Source organism: Triplophysa dalaica, chromosome 20, assembly GCF_015846415.1.
Source record: "Triplophysa dalaica isolate WHDGS20190420 chromosome 20, ASM1584641v1, whole genome shotgun sequence".
NCBI lineage: Eukaryota > Metazoa > Chordata > Actinopteri > Cypriniformes > Nemacheilidae > Triplophysa > Triplophysa dalaica.
The window spans coordinates 5725593-5745330 of NC_079561.1; the positions used below are offsets into that span (position 1 = coordinate 5725593).

Below are 19738 nucleotides of genomic sequence, written 5' to 3' on the forward strand. Positions count from 1 at the left end.
TGCTTCAATTGTTTACCCAACTTCTAAGTCGCTTTGGATAAAAGCGTCCGCTAAATGACTAAATGTAATAAAACATAAAAAGATAAGCTTAGATAAACTAAACTTGGCTCTGCACACTGTAGTTGGCTTTGTGAGACATGTTTTTACTGCTCTTGTGCTTTTTGTTGTCCTTATATTTGACCCAATTGCTTCAATTGTTTACCCAACTTCTAAGTCGCTTTGGATAAAAGCGTCTGCTAAATGACTAAATGTAATAAAAAATAAGCTTAGATAAACCAAACTTGGCTCTGTACACTGTAGTTGGCTTTGTGAGACATGTTTTTTATTGCTCTTATGCTTTTGTTGTCCTTATGTTTGACCCAATTGCTTCAATTGTTTACCCAACTTCTAAGTCGCTTTGGATAAAAGCGTCCGCTAAATGACTAAATGTAATAAAAAATAAAAAGATAAGCTTAGATAAACTAAACTTGGCTCTGTACACTGTAGTTGGCTTTGTGAGACATGTTTTTACTGCTCTTGAGCTTTTTGTTGTCCTTATATTTGACCCAATTGCTTAAATTGTTTACCCAACTTCTAAGTCGCTTTGGACAAAAGCGTCCGCTAAATGACTAAATGTAATAAAAAATAAAAAAATAAGCTTAGATAAACCAAACTTGGCTCTGTACACTGTAGTTGGCTTTGTGAGACATGTTTTTTATTGCTCTTATGCTTTTGTTGTCCTTATGTTTGACCCAATTGCTTCAATTATTTACCCAACTTCTAAGTCGCTTTGCATAAAAGCGTCTGCTAAATGACTAAATGTAAATAGGTACTGATGAAAACCATACACAGTGGTTCTTTTTATCCTTTTTTAAATTCACGAACAAGCAACAATATCACTTACAGCAGTTGATGGAAAATAGATAACTTAAGATGTTAGCACATTTTAGGTTACCCAAACATAGTGCACTTAATAATTGTGTACCTTAATGGTATATTTAATACACTAACAAAAATAAAGTTTAAGCGTTCTTTGCAGCAATACGAGGGAAGCCATTTTTAACCCTAAGTGAAGGTTCTTACAATATCTATTTCTTTTTTTTATATAATCTGTACAAAGCTACTAAAACAGGATATTGGAGAAACGTTTGCGCCATAGATTTTGGGGATGTTAAACGTAGGCTACTATATAGAACAATAGAGCCAGACACACTTCTTCTATAGTACTTTTATTTTTAAAGCAGAAACCCACATTATTTCTTCTCCCCACAAATTGACCTTAATCTGATAATCTTGGTGGTGTAAAAACAATAATACTTTGATCTCAGCTAATGCAATCTCTGTTAGCCTATGCATTGTGACATAGTGTATATGACTTTTTAAAGTCATTTCATTTCTAGCCATGTTTATTATTATTTCTGGTTACAGTACGTAAAGGTCTTGAATATAAAATACACGCTTTTTTTGTTTCATTTGGACCGGCATCTTTTGCATTAGAGTGAATTGAAGGTGGCAGCTGTGGGCACAGTCTGGAGCCGGCAGGGCACTGAAGTGATGCCATGGTTGCCATGACGTCACTGGCCCTAAGGGAGATTAGTCTGCCGTGGACATGGTTATGCAATTAACTGAAATGCAGTGCTTTATCTATGGATTTCTCACTCTGTGAAGAAAGTCTGGCCCACTGTTCTCTGTGCAGTGTAACTTAATCCTTGAGAGCTCTTTGTTGGGCAGTTAACTGTTTAACACATTTCACCCATCTAAGGGAAAGCACACCCACAATTAGATTAAATCACCCGCAATTATTCAGAAATTCAGAATAATAAAATCGTGGGGTCCACTCATCCACCAATATACATTTTAATCAAATTACAACACATGGTTTAATAAATTGTTTTCTGAACTGCACGCATTGGTGGGGTATCCCCCACTTAAAGTGATGCTTCACCCACAATTGAAAATTCTTGTTGTTCCAAATCTGTATAAATGTCTTTGTTCTGATGAACACAGAGGAAGATATTTGGAAGAATTTGCCCGCCATTGACTACCATAGTAGGAAAAATACAATGGCAGTCAAAAGTGCCCCAGAACTGTTTGCTATCCTATACATTCTTCAAAATGTGTTCAATAGAACAAAAAAATTATAACCCAATTTTTCCTTTGGAAGTCCATGGGGGCCAAGATCTGTTTGGTAATAAGCTTTCTTCCAAATATCTTTCTCTGTGTTCATCAGAACAAAGAAATTCATACAGATATGGAACAAGTCGAAAGTGAGCAAATGATGACAGATTTTTTCATTTTTGAGTGAAGTATCCCTTTAAGGAAATGCACTGAAGGATGTCGTTCCCCAAAGGAAGACGCCCCCCCCACTTCCAAGATGGCCCTTGACCTTAGAGCCTGAGGACTCTGTTGTCCAAAGCAAAACCCCTGAGGAAGAACAAAGAAAGCCACAGATCGCCTGATCTTGCCAGACAGCTAAAGTCTTGTTATTTGCAGTAAAAGCCTCTTTATTGCACTAGTATGAACATAAAGCAAGAATTTAATGCATGGAGTATTTCACATTTACTAGCATGCAGAGAAATCTAATACATTTTCCATCAGGCACATTTCTTTGATGGGATATATTTGTCTAATAGTTGACAGTCTTAGGCTCTCATGTGTGATGATATTTTTTTGGCCTTGAGAGAACATACACTGTTGCATAATTCACTCGATTCTACCCCCCTTTTAACCCCCTGCAAAATACAAGCTGTGCTTGTTTATAAACACCTTTATGGGTTCGTTTACTCAAAAATATAAATTCTGTCATGGTTTCCTAACCCTCGTCTCGTTCTATCCTGCATGACTCTTGTCTTGGGTGAAACATGAAGTTTTGAATGTCACAAGCTGCTTTAGATGGATACCAAAGACAGATCCCTGTTTACTTTCATGAGGGGAAACGACTTGGATTTTATATATAATTCCTTTTCCACACAAAAAAGAAAGTCTTACAGAATTGGAATGACAAGGTGACAGAAGTTATGACGTAATCCCTGAATCCCATGAGTTTTTCAGTATTTAAACAAAAGACAATCTTTAAAGACTAGATCTCTGTTGTGGATTGGTTGGATAATACTATAAGGGAGGCTGTAGTTGACAGTTTGGAAAATGAAGGGATTTATTCATAGATTTGAAAGGTTACAGACAGGTTTCAAAGTCAGTTCAGTTTGTTTGACGTTTTATTTTATGGTGGTTGGAACACAAGACACAGGTAATAAAGTTAGTAGTGGTAATGTCATGCCTCTCATTCTGTGCACTGCCCATTAAGTAGAATTCAATGAAAACAGTAGTTTACAAATGCCAACCTGGGAATCCTCTTAAGACATAAATAAGATCCTGAAAATAGTATTTGTACAGTAAATAGTATTTTGTAGAGTCCAGAACCACTATTATCGAGGCTTTCTGGACATTTTTATAAGCATTATTAATATAATTATTAACATTTATGAATTCATTTACATTATGAAAATGTATTGAGACTAATATATCGGCTAAAGTGAGAGCACAGAACAATTTGGACATAAACTTTTGTCACTCATGAACGGTGAATGATTTTAAGGCATTTCTCAGTTTCCAGTCACACAGCAGATCTTCATGGCGTTGGGCCTCGTCCCTTAAGAGCACTCCAAGTGTACAGGACCAAAGCTACTGGATGATGTCAAAAAAAAACTTCCATTATTAGAAAATAGACAAAGTTTGAGTCCTTCTAAGTGGGATGAGGGCACAAAAAGAGTGGATGATCCATAGCTCGTGCAGTAAGCAAGGGCTCCCGGTCTTAGTCCATAACACTAGGCATCCTGTGAATTCTGTTTGAACCCTAGACACAAACATCATCAGTGATTCCCAGATACCACCACTCATATATGCGACATCAGGATATGCTTTGTTTATAGACACGTCAGACTTGGTTCCAGTGTATAATACTACAACCTCAGTAACTTAGGACACAATGTACACAAAATGAATTTGCTGAGGGAAAAAAGCCCAAAAGAAAGAAAATTACAAAAAGAAACTGTGATGTTTTATACCATTTTTTTGAATACTGCAAAGCATCTGGTATCAAACTCTTAATATTTCTTACACTGAGAGAGCAGTAGAAACCATAGCATTGCGTCATTGCCTTTGAACAGGTTACAAAACCATTTTTGACATGACAAACCCATGCATTACTATTTTCACTGGTTACTTCTGGGACACGAACAGCTGTTTTGGGGGCCACAGTCATAGGATGCAAGGGGTCTACAACATACGCCATCCCTTTGTAGCAAGTGCTGGCAGCATTGAAAAGCAACATTTTCTTTTGATACAAGATAGAAAACAATGCGGTGCACACGTAATTTTTGTTCGATGACTGAACATGCCATGAATTTCAATGCGTTTGCGTCCACCTGATGTGTCCTTTGAGTCTCTCTCATCTCTTCCAGTGTTACAGCGCCTCCCGATGTTGAGTTGATGTAACAACTGATTTTTTCCCGTCGTACACAAGAAGTCTAGATTGACAATTCTGAGCAAATATATTATAAAAATTCAACATGTCTCCCAACTTGAATGAATTTCGAAACAGAAGAAATACAGGTAATTTACATTGCAATGTAGTCATCCTGGTTAGCTACATTTCTGCCCTGAATGGAATGATGGAGATTGAAAAAACCAAGAGAAAATCAACTCAACACTTAAAAAGATGCATGCAACAAGTGGTCATATAGTATATATATGTAAATGCTCTTTAGATATACACAGCACATGAGACAAACCATTGCAACGAAAAAATAGCATCTTCAAAATTCACAGTCTCATGTTTTTCTTTACTATTTATTACATCTCACAGATCGATAGTGACATTTGCAAGGAAAATAATTCTGAATTCTGAGGAATGCTAAATATTATGTCAGCTACTATCATCTAGGGAGGCTCTGAATCACTGAGCGTTCACCCCTGTTAGTGGTTTCATAAATGAGGAATATCGTACATAGACTTGCTCAGCTTATTTCACGGATGCCGTCGTATCTCGATGAAGCAGAAAGTCATTTTTTAGATCTTTACGCGTAGTAATGGGCCGCAGCAACGGCTCAGAGGAATGTATGATGATTGCCGGATGTCGAGGGAGTTATGGCACCGAAAGGCAATCCAGACAGCACCGACCTCATCTGCCACAGTTCAAGTAATGAGCAAGTCAATGTTGTTTTGTTTGTCGTCGAAACGGCACAGAAATAATACGCATTTTGCATGTCTTGTGACACCATGTTCACCTGCAACTGAGGATGTGATTAAGTGTGGATGCAAAGATGAAAAGAAAAAAAAATAATTAAAACAATGTAATTTTTCAAATATAAAATCAAAGAAAAGTATACAAAAAATAGAAAAATAATTACAGCAGTAGACATGGTGTTGGAAAGAAAGAGGGGAAGCTGCACTATTTGGCAGAACAGTGTAATATTTTGGGACTGTTTAAGGCGTCCTCCACCAGATGCAGTTCCACCCCGTCAACTATCACATCTCTAACACATCCAACAAAACCCGTGCTGTAAGCCTTGGGCAACCGGCGAGCAACAGTGAGCTCCTCCAGACCACCTTGAGAGCAGAGAAAGAACAGAAAGATCCCATCAGGTACACATGATTCACCGAACGCGTACCACTTGAATTTTCTTGTCATTTTGACAGCCCATCTGTTATAAATAATGAAAATGAATTGGGGAGATGAGCTGTCAAAATGACAAAAATTTCAAGTAGTATCCGTTCATTAACATTTATTAACATCTTTTCCTTTTTGTGTTTCACAAAAAAATAAACACCTTTGGGGATATATTTTTTTATGTGAACGTGGTTTGGGTTTCAATCTTAGATTTGTGTAGGGTGTGTTCTTGACTATTGTATATAACCAGCATGTATGCAACTTCAAAGTAAGTCTAAAATAGACTAGATAGATAGATATACAGTATGAACACACTAGCATGGCTTCATGGCTAGCTAAATCGTTTATTAAAAAGTAACGAACAGCCTGTGGGTTATGGAAATTCACAACTGAAGAATGTTGAAAACTTCATCATTCCCAAAACACACCGGTGTCTAACGCGGAAGAGTCAGACTGTGAAAGGATGGAGACAGGTGAACGGAACTCAGGAAACGGTAAAAAGATCAAACAGTACTTTTGGAAACAAGGGCTCCAGGGATGTGGGCTGAAAGTTTTTAGAGTTAGAGCTTCTCACCCTCAGGGACCTGACACTGTCAAAAATCCTCTTTTTGAGAATGGCTAAAAAATTACTCTGTTACAATTTGTGAGCATAGCTTGGGATCATGCTCCTCACGTTGTCCCCTTCATTCAGATTGTTTGCCTCCGACCAAAAGACTGACAGGGCTAATTTCAAGTGAATTACATCTTCATAAGTAAATAAAAGACGGTATTTGACAGAAGGGATTTTTTTACGAGAGAGCCCTTGATGTTCAAGCTGTGTAAGAATAATCTATTCTCGCCGCCGGGCATCCACAACACCTGTCCCACTGATGCTGGCTGGCCTTGCGCTTCTCGACACAAACACATTTCTCAAGTAATTCTAGGCCGCTAAGATGTTGTCTCCTCAAAATTGTCTCTCATGAGCTTGCTTTGTCATTAAAAAAACACACCGAGGCTTTGAGATATTAAACCATAGATGTTACCCTACAGCGGAAACTCATCCTGGAATTCACAGTAACTTCCTACAAACCTCTCACAAGTCAATAACATGTTTTAACATCTCAATTTTTAATACCCACTGAAGCACATCCGTGAAGTTCTTGTGTAATGCTCAGTTGAAATGAGATTTAACTTTTAAAAACGCACGCTTTGGGGCAAGATCCAATTAGAGAGTACAAGCTAAATGGAGACTGTGGATGTTCTGTGTGGCGGTGCAGGTGTGTTGGTTACAAATGAGCAAAGATTTAGCAAAAGAGTTTACTCAAGGACTTACCCAACCAGAGTGCGCCGTCTGTGTCCAGCTGTGTGGCGGCCAGGGGTGATGACCCGGTGACAGCTGCCTCATTACCAACCTGCAGAGAGCCATCTCTGAGCGCTCTGAGAAGAAAACAGAAGAAAAATGAGCAAGTGCGGAGCATTAAAAACAAACGAAGAGTTCATTTGCAAAAGAAAATGTTAAATCAGGTCATATAGTTTACATTTTTTTGCTAAACATTTTTTTGCCATGTTTTTATTGAGTTTTATTATTGTGTTAGTTAGCTGGGTTTTTTTTAGTTATCAAAACATCCCCAAATAACAGTCTGCTAAAGATCTGGAGATCTGGACAACATCTGCTGTGTCAAAACATCTGCTAAACATCGTAGTAAGAGCAGTTGGACATACATTATAAAATATGACCACCTTACATGCATCTTTTAGGCGTTATATGAAATGTGACATCAGACGTCTAAGAGACGTATTGCAGATGAGCAAACAAAAAAAGACATCAATGAAGATGGAAATGCAGATATCAAATGTGACCCTGGACGACAAAACCAGTTTTAAGGCTCAAGTTCTACAACATCTGAAAACTGAAGAAATAAGCTTTCTATATGGTTTGTTATGAAAGGCGACTTTCTTGCGGAACAACAACTGTTTACAAAGCTGGAATCTGAGGGTGCATAAAAAAACTAAATATTGAGAAAATTGCCTTTGAAGTTGTTAATCTGAGGCATGTAAAAGGCCATCCACTCACAAAAAGAAAGTTTTTATACATTTACAGTAGGAAATTTATAAAACATCTTCATAGAACATGATCTTTACTTAATATCCCAATGATTTTGGGCAAAAAGTAAAATCTGAATTTTTTCCCCTCACAATATATTTTTGGCGATTACTAAAAATGTTCCTGTGTTACTTAAGACTGGTTTTGTTGTCCAGGGTCACAAATAGGTGTCTGCCATATGTATGTGTGCTATCAGGGGCCAAAAACCTGATTTTCTTCAAATACTTCTGTGTAAAACTATGCGAAGATGACTTTCTGCACGAACTTGCACCACATATAAATTTGTATCTAACTAAACAGTAGAAGTCTATTGAAGTTACTTCTCCCTGTCAGTGTGAACAACAGACTGAAAATCTACAACCTTTGTTGGATGTAAATGCCGTCCTCTAGAGGCAAACCTGTGGCAACAACTGTACTAACGTTCTCTAGTCTTTGAGTTATCTTCATGTTTCTTTACCTGCTGGCCTTAATTCGTATCCAGTGGTTTGTGTTGACCCGCACAGAGGAGCGTAGCACCACAGGCTTTGAGCCAAGGTCGTAGGTCATCTGGACCCGTCCGTCCACGATGGCGAGAGCGATGTAGTCGGAACGCTCCACTCCCTTCCCGCTCCACAATATCAAACCGTGGGTAGCGTCGGTCTTAATGCTCAGCTCAAATTTATTCACCAGCAGGGCCTTCTCACTAGATCAAAGAGAAAAAGCAGTCGCGGTCACAAAGTCATCCTTGTTCAGGTGAGGGCGTGTTAACAACATGAGACTTACCTGCTACTTACACAATATAGTTTAAGTGTAAAAAAACAGTGGTTGTGCATTATCTACATAGGTGCATTAACTAATGAGCAATATGGTGCACGATTGAACAGTTTGAGTGTTCAGATCCTAACGGGTCTTCATAGAACATCAGTGAAACTAGGCCATGAGGGGAAGGGGGTGGTCTTTTGAACATGAATGTGTATGTGTGTGTGTGAGAGAGCTGGTGACACACTTTAGGTTATCTACAAGTTAAGATTTCCTATCTTGCCTGCAAGCTCTCCATTTGTTCTTCCTGCACAGGGAGCACTAAGGAAGGACGCTCATATTAGCTGCTGTCTGATGTGCTTTTTGATCTAGTTGCCTGGATGCGCCCCCCTTATAGAGGGAGTATAAGAAAAGGTGACATCTGGTTGTCCTTGGGGAAGTCAATCAATGTCACTCTGACAACCATGGCCTATGGAGACTTCACACTTTTGTTCAGGCCATCGGGGAACCTGATCGTCACCGACACACCTCCCCGAATACAAGCCGAGATACGCCACAGAGGAAAGAATCTATTTTAACAACAATTCTTTTGTGCTCTGTCGTGCATCCGTAGTCTCTAACATCAAGAGGGACTTTATTCGAGCGAGAGCGTGTGCTTGTGAGTCAGGATGGCAAATAGATGCACGGGGGCTTGTTTGCTAAATCAGGTAATGTGTAAACAGGAGCAAGACAAGTGAGAACAACACGAAAAAAAGACACAAACAAGACAAAGACAAAACACAGACGAGACGACAATAGAGAGACGATGGACACAAAACACAGAAGCGGAGAAAGCAGATGGTGACTTTTATCTTCACACCACACCAACACCAATCTCTGCAGGTGTGGCACGCTCAACCAAACCGCGATCTCACCAATTTCGTTTATTTGTCAGTTTGTGTGTAGCTATGTTTCCTCATGTGTTGAGGTTCAGCGAACATATCTAGTGTGTGTATTTTCAAAAAAGAGTCCTGTATAACTGGAAAGAGTCCGAAGTCAAAGCATGTTGTCTCGGGTACCGGTGCGGTTACTCCGAGGATCATCATGGGCTCAAGTTAATCAGACCACGGAAGCCAGTGTGGCTTTTTTCTGCTCTGCCACGCGGCCGTCGATCTGACTGACAACTCCAATTTTGTCTCACAGAGTTTGCGAACTCAACTTAGAATTCTGGAATCGCAAATTCATTATGCAGATTTTATGATGAGGCTGTGATGGCGTAAGGCTGAATAATTATTTGGTGTAATTGAATTCCTTTCCGATGAGACACACGTAATGTGCTGACTGGACTCTTTCCACAGGCCTTCCCTGCGCAGGGCCGCGGGCCAGAGCTCCACTATGAGGGCAGCTAACTATGATTACACACCACTCTGCTGAGAGCATTATTGCTCGTATCCCATTAGGATCTCCAGCATCTAGAACATTCTGAAGAAAAATCATATTTCTGATTTCATTAACACAACCAGGCCTTTTGGATTAATTGTAGATTGTGCATTTCAATTGTGGATGACTATTTTTAGCACGGCACGTCTATAAGGGCTACCATTTACACATAGCATACGCAAGCTTTGAGTGTCCACCTATAGGTGGCAGTGGCTCACATAGGAATGCATATTGAGATTAGTTTGTCCAGATTCTGTCATGATTTACTCACCCTCATGTCATTACAAACTTCTTTGAATTACTTTTTTCTTGAGAAACAGTAGTGTTTTGTTCACATGCAAAGTCAATTTTTTGTACAATAAAAGCACCCTTATAGAATCATAAATGTAGTCCATACACTTCGTGCATCATATCGACGAGCCTTCTGGAGTCGTACAAAAGCTTCACTTTTCCTCACTGTACCTATATCTAATTCGATTCGCTGCGTACTTTAGAGCCCCCGTGATTAAAATCCCCCGAGCCCCCGTGATTAAAGAGTTTCAATGATAATGTTTTCAATGTTTTAATGCTAATGTGAGCTGGTGTGACAATGGATGCAGACATGAATTTATATATGCACAGTTTCACATGTACTTAATAAAGCAAGGTCGCATTCAAAATTTTTTAAGACATGAAAAATTATTTTCACAAAGGAATATCTGAATATTTTATTTTGCTGATCAAAGACAAGCTCAAAATTTATGACCACAAGGGGACTTTTAATTTGTTATGGCGAGGACATGTGATGCAATTTTCAATGACGATTGGTTACATCACACACTAAGATTTTCAGTAAATACTGACCTAACTTTCAGTCTTATTCTAACACAAAGCTTTTGTTTACCTGAGATGACTCGAGATATGGTCATATGGACTACTTTTATTTTCACTGTCATTGGTGACAGAATTTAAAGCGTACTTCCAGTGTACTATTCCTTTAAATACACGCCTCTCACATTAGATTTCAACGTGTCACCACAAGCTGGGTTACACGGCAATGACCCTGGCCTTTAGCCTGTGTAGGACGGCTGGGTGTGGAAGGACGGCATGCCATTGAAAACAGTTCAAGCAGAGGGGACTCACCTCTGGTCAGATGGGTTCTCCAGTGACTCAGGGCTTAGAAGAGCAAGGGAAGAAATGATAGGCATGCAATAAGTGCAAAAAGGGGAGGAGGGGAAAAACAGGGTTCGCATACACAGACACAAGATGTGCCAAGAAACAGGAATGCCAGCTGCGTGACCTTCCTAGATTATTTCAGTTGACCAGTAGTTATGCCAGCATGGGCAAAGTCATAAGATAATCATACAACCAAACGCTATTAATGATTTAAACTCGTACTGTACAGTCAACAATGAATCCATCAAAATGTCATCCAGTGAAGTGAGAAAATGAAAAAAAAACTAAGGGTACGTTTCAGTGGTAATGTATGAAAGAGCTAAAGCAATATCATGTCTATTGGACCAAAGCCAATGAAATGTTCTCCCAAAACCAAGTGACCTGCCTACCGAGACACCACGCTATGACGCAAAGCTTGTTCCAACAGCTCAAAAACCTAATTATATCGCCACTAAAGGTACAGTTCACCCAAACATAAAAATGATGTCATATATTAACCCGCCTGTCATTCTAAACCTGTATGTGGAACACAAAATCATATATTTTGAGAAGTGGGTTTGTGTCCGTACAATAGAAGTCAATGGGGGTTGATGTAATTTGCTTACCAACATTTTTAAATACTTTTTGTAGTAGAATGTCAAACAGGTTTGGAATGCCATGAGGGTGAGAAAATAACAAAATAATTTTTGGGTGAACTATACCTTTAAGATCCCCCATATCTTTACTATACAAAAAAATCCTATAAAATTAGCTAGATTTAAAAATACAAATATACTCAATACCGGGAAATGGACTAATACCCAATATTTGTGCATGCTATATATTATGCATACTTTATAAGCACGCCATTAGTTTAACAACACGCTGACATCAAACTAAAGATATGCAGCTCATGTAGAGCGATTCAAATCACTTAAGTTGTTCCATCATGGTTATAATGCTGTCTTTGAAGGCAGTGATGCAGCACAGTATGTTTTGAAACAGCACTTAATACAATATATTCCTTAATACCAAATGAGGTCAAATGGCTAAATATGAGAAAAGCGTATTTAAAAACAGGTCACTTTAATCGTAAGCACAGGAAAATTGATCCAAGTTTGCCGAGCTATAGAGAGAGAATAAAGACAGATGAAGAGCACAGTAAACACTAACAGAAACATTAGTCCACAGATCTAGCGCCACTGTGTCCTCTGAGGAATTCATTAGCTTTTAGGGCTCTTTTCAAACCAGATCATGCTGAATTGATGACACCGGCGAAGGGCCAGTGAGCTCCTTGCTTGAGATTAATTTTAATCTGCCACTTCATTTGTAAAGGAAGTGACACGCATTAACCCCGGGAAGAGTCAATGAAGAAGGCCTTGTTCTTAACCGTTATTGATGTCTACGGTGGGTTCGGTTTCTATGCTGGACGGAGCCCCTTTTATGGCGGCCGGTTTTTGAGAGACAAATCCTTAATTAATGTGCCACGTTCTCTCTCATCTCAGGCACAATTATTAGAAATCACAGTTAGCAATTTGACAGACAAACTGATGTGGCTTAAAAGCCAGACAGAAACTTTTCATGGAGCATAATACATAACATAATTCCATTTAATCAAGCTGCCAGCTTTTAAAGGGCTCGGCGCTGCCACTTAGACACTTAATTACATTCAGAAGGAAACAAATCATTTAAAATAAGAATAACTAAAAGGAACACAATAATAGATTGAGCATTCCTCTAATGGAACGGCAAAATTGAAACATTTAAACCCACCTAAAGTACCAACTAAATATTGATGGATACTGCGCTTTAAAAATTCAATACGTAAAAAAAACAACTTGCACTTAAAAGGCGCTTCATCCATATTTTCATAAGTCATTCGATGAATATACGCAGACATATTTTCAAATTCAGTTCAGGTACTTTCATGCTTTCTGTCGGCGAATCACAATGCCCATCATCATTCATGCCAAACATGCCATCCTGAAACTGTTTCCTGATGCAGCCGATGATAATGATGCAACATTTCCTGGAAATCGACTTTCATGTAGAAAAAAAAACATCTCGATATACAATTGATAAGAGCCCTGGATGTCTCAAAAGTCTATGCGTGATGTAAATGGGAATGCTTTATGTTGGGTTTAGTCAATGGTTTGTCTAAAAGGTTAGTTTCATTTAATTTAATCTATCCCAGAATGCTTCTGGGTTACTTACTCTGGGATCTCATTGGTCAGTTGGCTTGAGAGTGGAGGAAAGACAACAGAGGACACTCGAATGAGACAGACAGACAAGAGAATAGACAACAGAAACTACATGTCCAGACAGACAGGCAAAACACATAACAGAAATGTGGGACTATTTAAATCTATTTATTTTGCGTTCAGAAATTTGCGGACACTCCCTATATAGTAGAGCCAGTAAATGCAGGACATAAAGAAAGCAAAGTGCATATACATGAAACAGGAATAAAGATCACAGACACATCATACCAAGGAATTATCCAATAACTGCACAATGTTTGATAACCAATTATCAAGGTGTGCATAAGGATGTGTGCTGTAGTGAAGACGTGTGGTTGTGGGCTCTAAGCGAGTGGGTGGTAAGGAAAGGTTCATTACAGTTCATAAGTGTATAATGTGGTCATGAGACTCCTCGGGTGCTGTGCTAATTGGAACTAGTTCACAGAATACCAAAGAAACAGTCTGCCAAAAGTAGTAATTGATGAAATCAAGCTATTAGATAAAATGAGGAAGCATGACGGGTCTAAAATGGGGCTTGAATAATCTTGCTTGTCATCACCCCTCATTGAGCGGTAATACGGATATATATAGCACCCAGGCGTGTTTTGATTTGATTGTTCGGAAGGTCATCGGTGTGTGGTGACATTACCTCTTGGTGACCCCGTTGTGATATTCGATGAATGTATGGCCATCGAAAGCAATGGCCTCTGTGTCCCCGGCAGATTTCTCGTATATTGCTGGATGGGAGGAGAGAAGATGAATTGAAATTACACAGATCGATGCGAGACACTGTTTAATTAAAGAGAAGCAGGAAACGTGTGATGTATGGCACACTTCATGCTTGTGTGGCTTAATTAAGAGGACAAAACAGTAAGAGCCAGCAAGGTTAATGAGGTGAGCAAAAGTTCCTCTGGGTTTTGTGAGGGTGCTTGTGCAGGAAATGTTAACTTAAAAGTTGAAATGATGTCTTTACCAAAGTGATCACAAAAAAACAACAACTGTAATTTATCTAAACTTTTGTCATCTTAACCTGTATTATTTCTTTCTTATGCAGAACACAAAAGAAGATTGTTTATACAATGTTGGTCACAAAAAACTTCTGGCACCCATTGACTTGCATTGGTTTTGTGCACATACAATAGAAGTCAATAGGTACCATCGGTTTTTGGGTACCAGTATTTTTCAAAATATATTTTTCTGTGTTCTGCAGAAGAAAGAAAGTCATACATGTTTGAAATGACAAGAGGGTGAGTAAATGATAACAGAATTATATTTTTTTGATGAGCCATCTCTTTAATGTCAATTTTGATCTTCTGGGCACCTTAAGCAAAGGACCTTCAGAATTTTTCCTTTAGGTTCCACAGAATATATCAAGTCATACGGGTTTTAGGGACATGACTCAGTGCTCGGTTTTGGGTCCACTATTCCTTTAGGTTTGGAGGTAACTGTAGCACATGATTGGCTAATGGTGCCACTAGCAACTTCTAAACATTTATTAAAAACTTCATGCTAAAGACACAAATGCTTGGCCTAAAGAAGTATGAGGGGGCTCTACATTGGTAATAAAGAAAAGCGTAATGGTTTTAGACCTGAAGACGGCACTCACCTTCTTGACAATGTGCCCCAGCAAACCCATGCAGACACACGCACTCGTAGCTCTCCAACAAGGGATTGCAGCGACCTCCATTCTTACAAACATCTTTGGAGCAGGGATGGTAGGGATACATGGACACATCACTGGACTGAAGGGCATTATCACCTTTCAGGACTGGAATACCCATCAGAGTTATCTAAGAAAGCAAACACGACAAATGTAGTGTCACACGTTCTGGTGACCACAGTAAATCAACATTTGAGGAAAAGCTTGTCCTACAATATCCCTGATGCACCCACCTTCTGAATGGCCCCCTTGAAGCCATCTTTAATAGCAGACCCTCTGGCTACTTTGCGGAAATCAGGAGCTCCGCCCACGAAGAGAGACTCCTTCAGGTTGAGATCTGTGTGCTGGCCCTGGAGGGTACGCAGATGAGCATGAGAGACAATCTGAACATTATCATAAGCGTTTCACATTCCTTATCCACTCGTCTGGCTACAAAACTCTAAAAGGGTGTCATTCTATATACTGTAGGCAAACCCTAACATAAGGACTATAAAATGTTATGGGCGAACTAGCAGAGAAACTCCAGTAAAGTCACTCAATGTATGAGAGGATGGGTCAAATCAGACAATTTATTGATTCAACTTTCACACCTAATTGTTACCCACATCAGTGTGGGCGTTGTATTACAAAGCGTAATTGATTTAAGCACAACTTCCCTGAATGGAAAATGACACGTAAGACAGAAGAAAAGAGGTGGGAAAAAAGTCAAAAGATAATTGCGGCGTTTGATATGAGTACTTTTGATATGGATGGTTTTTTAATGAAACAGTGTAATGGATGTGTGAGTGTGGGACCTTTAAAACACAAATCGTAAACTCTAATTGAAGTACGGTTCACACAGTAGATGACCGTGAAATGAGCATTTCTCCAGCCGACGCTAAAAACGCTTTGTTTGAGAAGGATTTTTCTGCATGAGATTGTACTTAAAACGAATTAAAATCTTTATTTTATGTAGGCCAATAATTGCCTTGGGGAAAGGCGATATAATTGCTGGGGAAATAATGACGGGACGTTCGCAGCGATGCCAGTTTCAGACGCGTGGGTCCAGCTCTTATCTCAGTAATGAAAAAAGAAGAATAGCTAAGTATGGACACGGGCAGGCTTGAAAAGCTTTGGCTGTGGACCTGGCTGCCAGTCCAAGTTGCGGTTGGGCCAAGACAGCATAGCCAGAAACCTATTCACCCAGCTGCTGTTTGATGTGCTCGGAAACGTGTGCAATGAGAAGTCCTGACAAAAAGCTGCAGTGCACTGACAGCCACAGGCTGGAAAAGACAAATTCACTCTGTCTTTCTCTGCCAGAATGAGCTGAGATTGAGCAGGTGAAGTGAACGGCTGACTGCGAATGTTATTTGCTAAGTTTCCCTAAGGGCCCTATGAGCGTCTTTCGCATTGTTTGGAGTGGAATTAAAACGGGAAAGGAAATTGTATCTTTGATAATTAAGTTGCGTGTTTGTTGCAGCTAAAACAGATGTGTTCTAAACATCAAAGTTTCTCAAATCGAAATTTGGTTGTTCCAATTGAGTCACAACTACAGTGGAATATTTTCATTTGAAAATGAAAAGTCAAGTGTATTCAATTTAGTGGCATCTAGCGGTGAGGTGGTGAATTGCAACCAACGGCACACACCAATCCTCCCTTTCGGAGCACTACAGAGGCTGACACAGGGCTAAAATGTCGTCACGTTTTCAATTCTTTGCCGAATGAGATAGCGTATTTACGAAACGCGCTCTGTAAGGCTACTGTAGAAACAACATGGCAAATTACAAGCAAGGGGACGCACGGTGTATGTAGATATAAAAAGCTAATTTTAAGTTAATAAAAAACAAAAAACTTCATTGTGTATAAGTCTTCGTACACCTCTGAAGACAGATTTATGTATATTAAATTGCATTTCTGTCAATAGATCCTCCATAAAATTACACATTCGACCTTTACGTCACGAGTTTTAAATGAGACCAAAGGAAACTCTTCAGTTGCACTTGTCATAAAAATGACGTAAGGTTGCATGCTAAACTAAAATTATATCACCAGGCCAACTCATCTTGCACTTGCTTTATATTTTCTCCTTGCTTCCATCTTATCTCACAGGGTGCCAGGTGAATTACTGAAGTTAGCTTTATGCTTTATGACACCTACGAAGTGCCAGAAACAAACGTGACAAAGTAACAACTCTCTCTAGCGCTATACCACATTCTCATCCTCGCACATCTCTTTCTTCTCCTGCTAACACTCCCACTCTCCCACAACGCCGGTCTTTCCCTCCCGCTCTCTCGGTTTACATCCATAGTGGCGCTGTTTAATAGGCCTCCCACGCGAGACTAATGAAGACATTTCATTGTTGTCGGAAGGCTGATGAAACAATAGTGGTCAAATGATAACTCTTCACCGCCCCCATACCAGCTGGCCTGAGGTGAAAGCCAGCTCACTCTTTAAACTCTCCGTCTCTTTCTCTTTGCGTTCAACATATGGGTAGTTTGAAGTTTAAAAAGCTCTTCCTGCCCTTACGTTCTTTGGCTACTCTAGCGGGACCTGACTGATGGAGAATGAAGCTGAAATGGACAGTGGGCTATTCAATGTTGCTTTTGGTGGAAATGAGGATGTTGATTTGAGAAAGCGATTTTAGATTTCAGTCATTACCTTGCGTGATTTCTTACATCCAGACAGCGCACATAAAAAGAGCACAGGGGAAGGAAGAAAAAAAATGTTACCAGTGAAGAAAACAGAGAATGTCAGTACACGCGCACAACAGCATGCAGCAAAACTATAAGCCTGAGGGATAAAATATTCACACACATAACTCAAGCAAGACACTTGGCATGCAGGGCACAAATATATAAATATATGTGTGCGTGTATAGTGCCTAAAATATGAATGAGCCGAGTAAATCAGAGGGGCATAAAAGTCTTTTTGTGTTTTACACCAATGCACACACACTATTTATATTTGCTTTGTGACATGGCGTCGAGTCGGTGAAACGGCCATTGAGGGAATATAAAAATATTTCTCTTGGGGTTTCTCTTCAGACGGCCCTTACGAACAAAATCCCTCTGGTTTCCTTGCTTGTTTTTTCCTCTCCTCCTCTCGCTTTAATAACATCTGCCTGCCTCTTCTGTCGCGGTGATATGCAATTATCACACGTAGGATGGGCCGACGATGTAAAAAAGACCACACGTCTCTCTTTATAAAAGATTTAAGCACCTACGCGCAGGACTAAATGGAGCTAATCACAAATTACACCATTTGGAATAACTGGAGGATGAGAGAGTTGAGATTATTACCCAGCCTTCATTTGCGTATGAGGTGTCATTGTGCCGCTGTCATACTTTGGGTTTGACAAGAGCTCAGGCAGAGGCTGCTAGGATTGATCTGAGTGGGTGAGAAACTGCACTGTGCGCGTAGCAAAATAGACACCGAGTCATTTCCACATGGCAATTAAAAGCCAACGGAGGGCACAGACAAAAGCACACAACAGACGCCACAGGCACGGTTTCCGAAGCTTCCCACACATGCACCCTAGACCCAGCAACAAAGGCAGACGACGTTCTAAAACTTGCCCATTCAAAGCCATGCGTACACAATGTATACTGAACAAAGCATACTTTGTGTGCATTTCCTTTCAAAAAGTACCATAAAAGTTTTTTTTTTTTATTGTGTGAAAGCTTTAGAATGTCGTACTGTATAAATACCATGATATATGAATATACAGCCATGGAAAAAAATAAGAGATCATTCCAAATTTTCATTTCATCAACACTTCTGGATGTATTGTGGCCATTCCAGACCAGTGTCTGTTGAACTTCAACAAAATCAAACCTCAGGAGTGACTAAGTCATCCAACAGCAACGTGAAAGACTGACAGCATAAAAACTGTGATAAATTACCACATAAAAAATCATTTTTGAATTGTTCCTAAATGCATATCTATTACTGTTGTATTGCTTAAAAGTGAATATAAATGTGTTTTCTTTGCCCTATTTGAGCTCAGAAAAAATACAAAGCATATTTGCTGTTATTTTGACCTGTTTCTCCTGTTTTCATTTTCTGCAAATAGAAACAATATTTTAGAATTAATTCTAGTAGGTCGCAGAATAAACCCCCGCCTGATAATTTTATCTAAACACTAAATTTTCAAATGGTCACTTTTTCTCTGGCTGTATATTCATAAAGTACCCTAAAAATATCTCCAGAATGGTATGAAAGACCTTTTCATAAGTGAGCATCCTTTGCTCTAGACAGGCTATAAAGGACAGGTGGAGCTTTTTGAAGTCATGTGAAACCTCCCGTCAACATTTCCTTAAAACATGCTTTACAGAATCATAAGCTGTCATCATACCGGCGATTCTCCTTTGACCGGGTCTTTGCCATTAATGGTGATCTCTCCCTTACGGCTGGCCCGCTCCAGATTCACCGTGTTCCACTCGTTCAGCTTGATTTTCTCTTTACTTCTGTTCTCACAAACACACGCACAGAGAGATGGGAGAAGAAAAATGTGTTGATATACACCTATTAACTCATTCGCCGCCAGCCTCTTTAAAAAAAAGTTGCCAGCCTACGGCAGCATTTTTTTTAACATTTTCACCCAATTTTAATGGCTCATAGTAAATTTTCTGTAAAGAATTTATGGACAAACAATATATCACATGAAAGTCTCAGCATTCAAACAAAAGAAACCGTATTCTTCTATCTTCATTTGTTCGATTTTTATCACTCCGTATATGTGGGTAGGTTTCTTAAAAAATGCATCACTTTGATTAAACAGCTGAGATGATAACACTCAGAACAATCATTAAAAACCGCTAAAACGTATACGTTCTAGG

General features: G+C 39.3%; 1 protein-coding gene across 10 annotated transcripts in view; it reads right to left on the bottom strand.

Moving 5' to 3' along the window:
• Nucleotides 1-3180: 3180 nt before the first annotated feature.
• Nucleotides 3181-19738, bottom strand: part of agrn (agrin) — a 201025-nt gene continuing 184467 nt past the window's right edge. For 4 of the 10 annotated variants that reach the window (XM_056733757.1, XM_056733747.1, XM_056733755.1 and 1 more), the window contains 10 exons: nucleotides 19255-19366; nucleotides 17559-17570; nucleotides 15155-15271; nucleotides 14868-15051; nucleotides 13911-13998; nucleotides 13236-13259; nucleotides 11010-11042; nucleotides 8188-8412; nucleotides 6960-7063; nucleotides 3181-5586 (listed from right to left, as the gene is read on the bottom strand). In XM_056733757.1, the coding sequence (XP_056589735.1) occupies nucleotides 5429-5586; nucleotides 6960-7063; nucleotides 8188-8412; nucleotides 11010-11042; nucleotides 13236-13259; nucleotides 13911-13998; nucleotides 14868-15051; nucleotides 15155-15271; nucleotides 17559-17570; nucleotides 19255-19366 (1057 nt within the window). In that variant the 3' untranslated portion in view covers nucleotides 3181-5428. The remainder of the gene's footprint in view (nucleotides 5587-6959; nucleotides 7064-8187; nucleotides 8413-11009; nucleotides 11043-13235; nucleotides 13260-13910; nucleotides 13999-14867; nucleotides 15052-15154; nucleotides 15272-17558; nucleotides 17571-19254; nucleotides 19367-19738) is intronic. The other 6 variants (XM_056733752.1, XM_056733756.1, XM_056733748.1 and 3 more) reach the window with 5 other exon arrangements.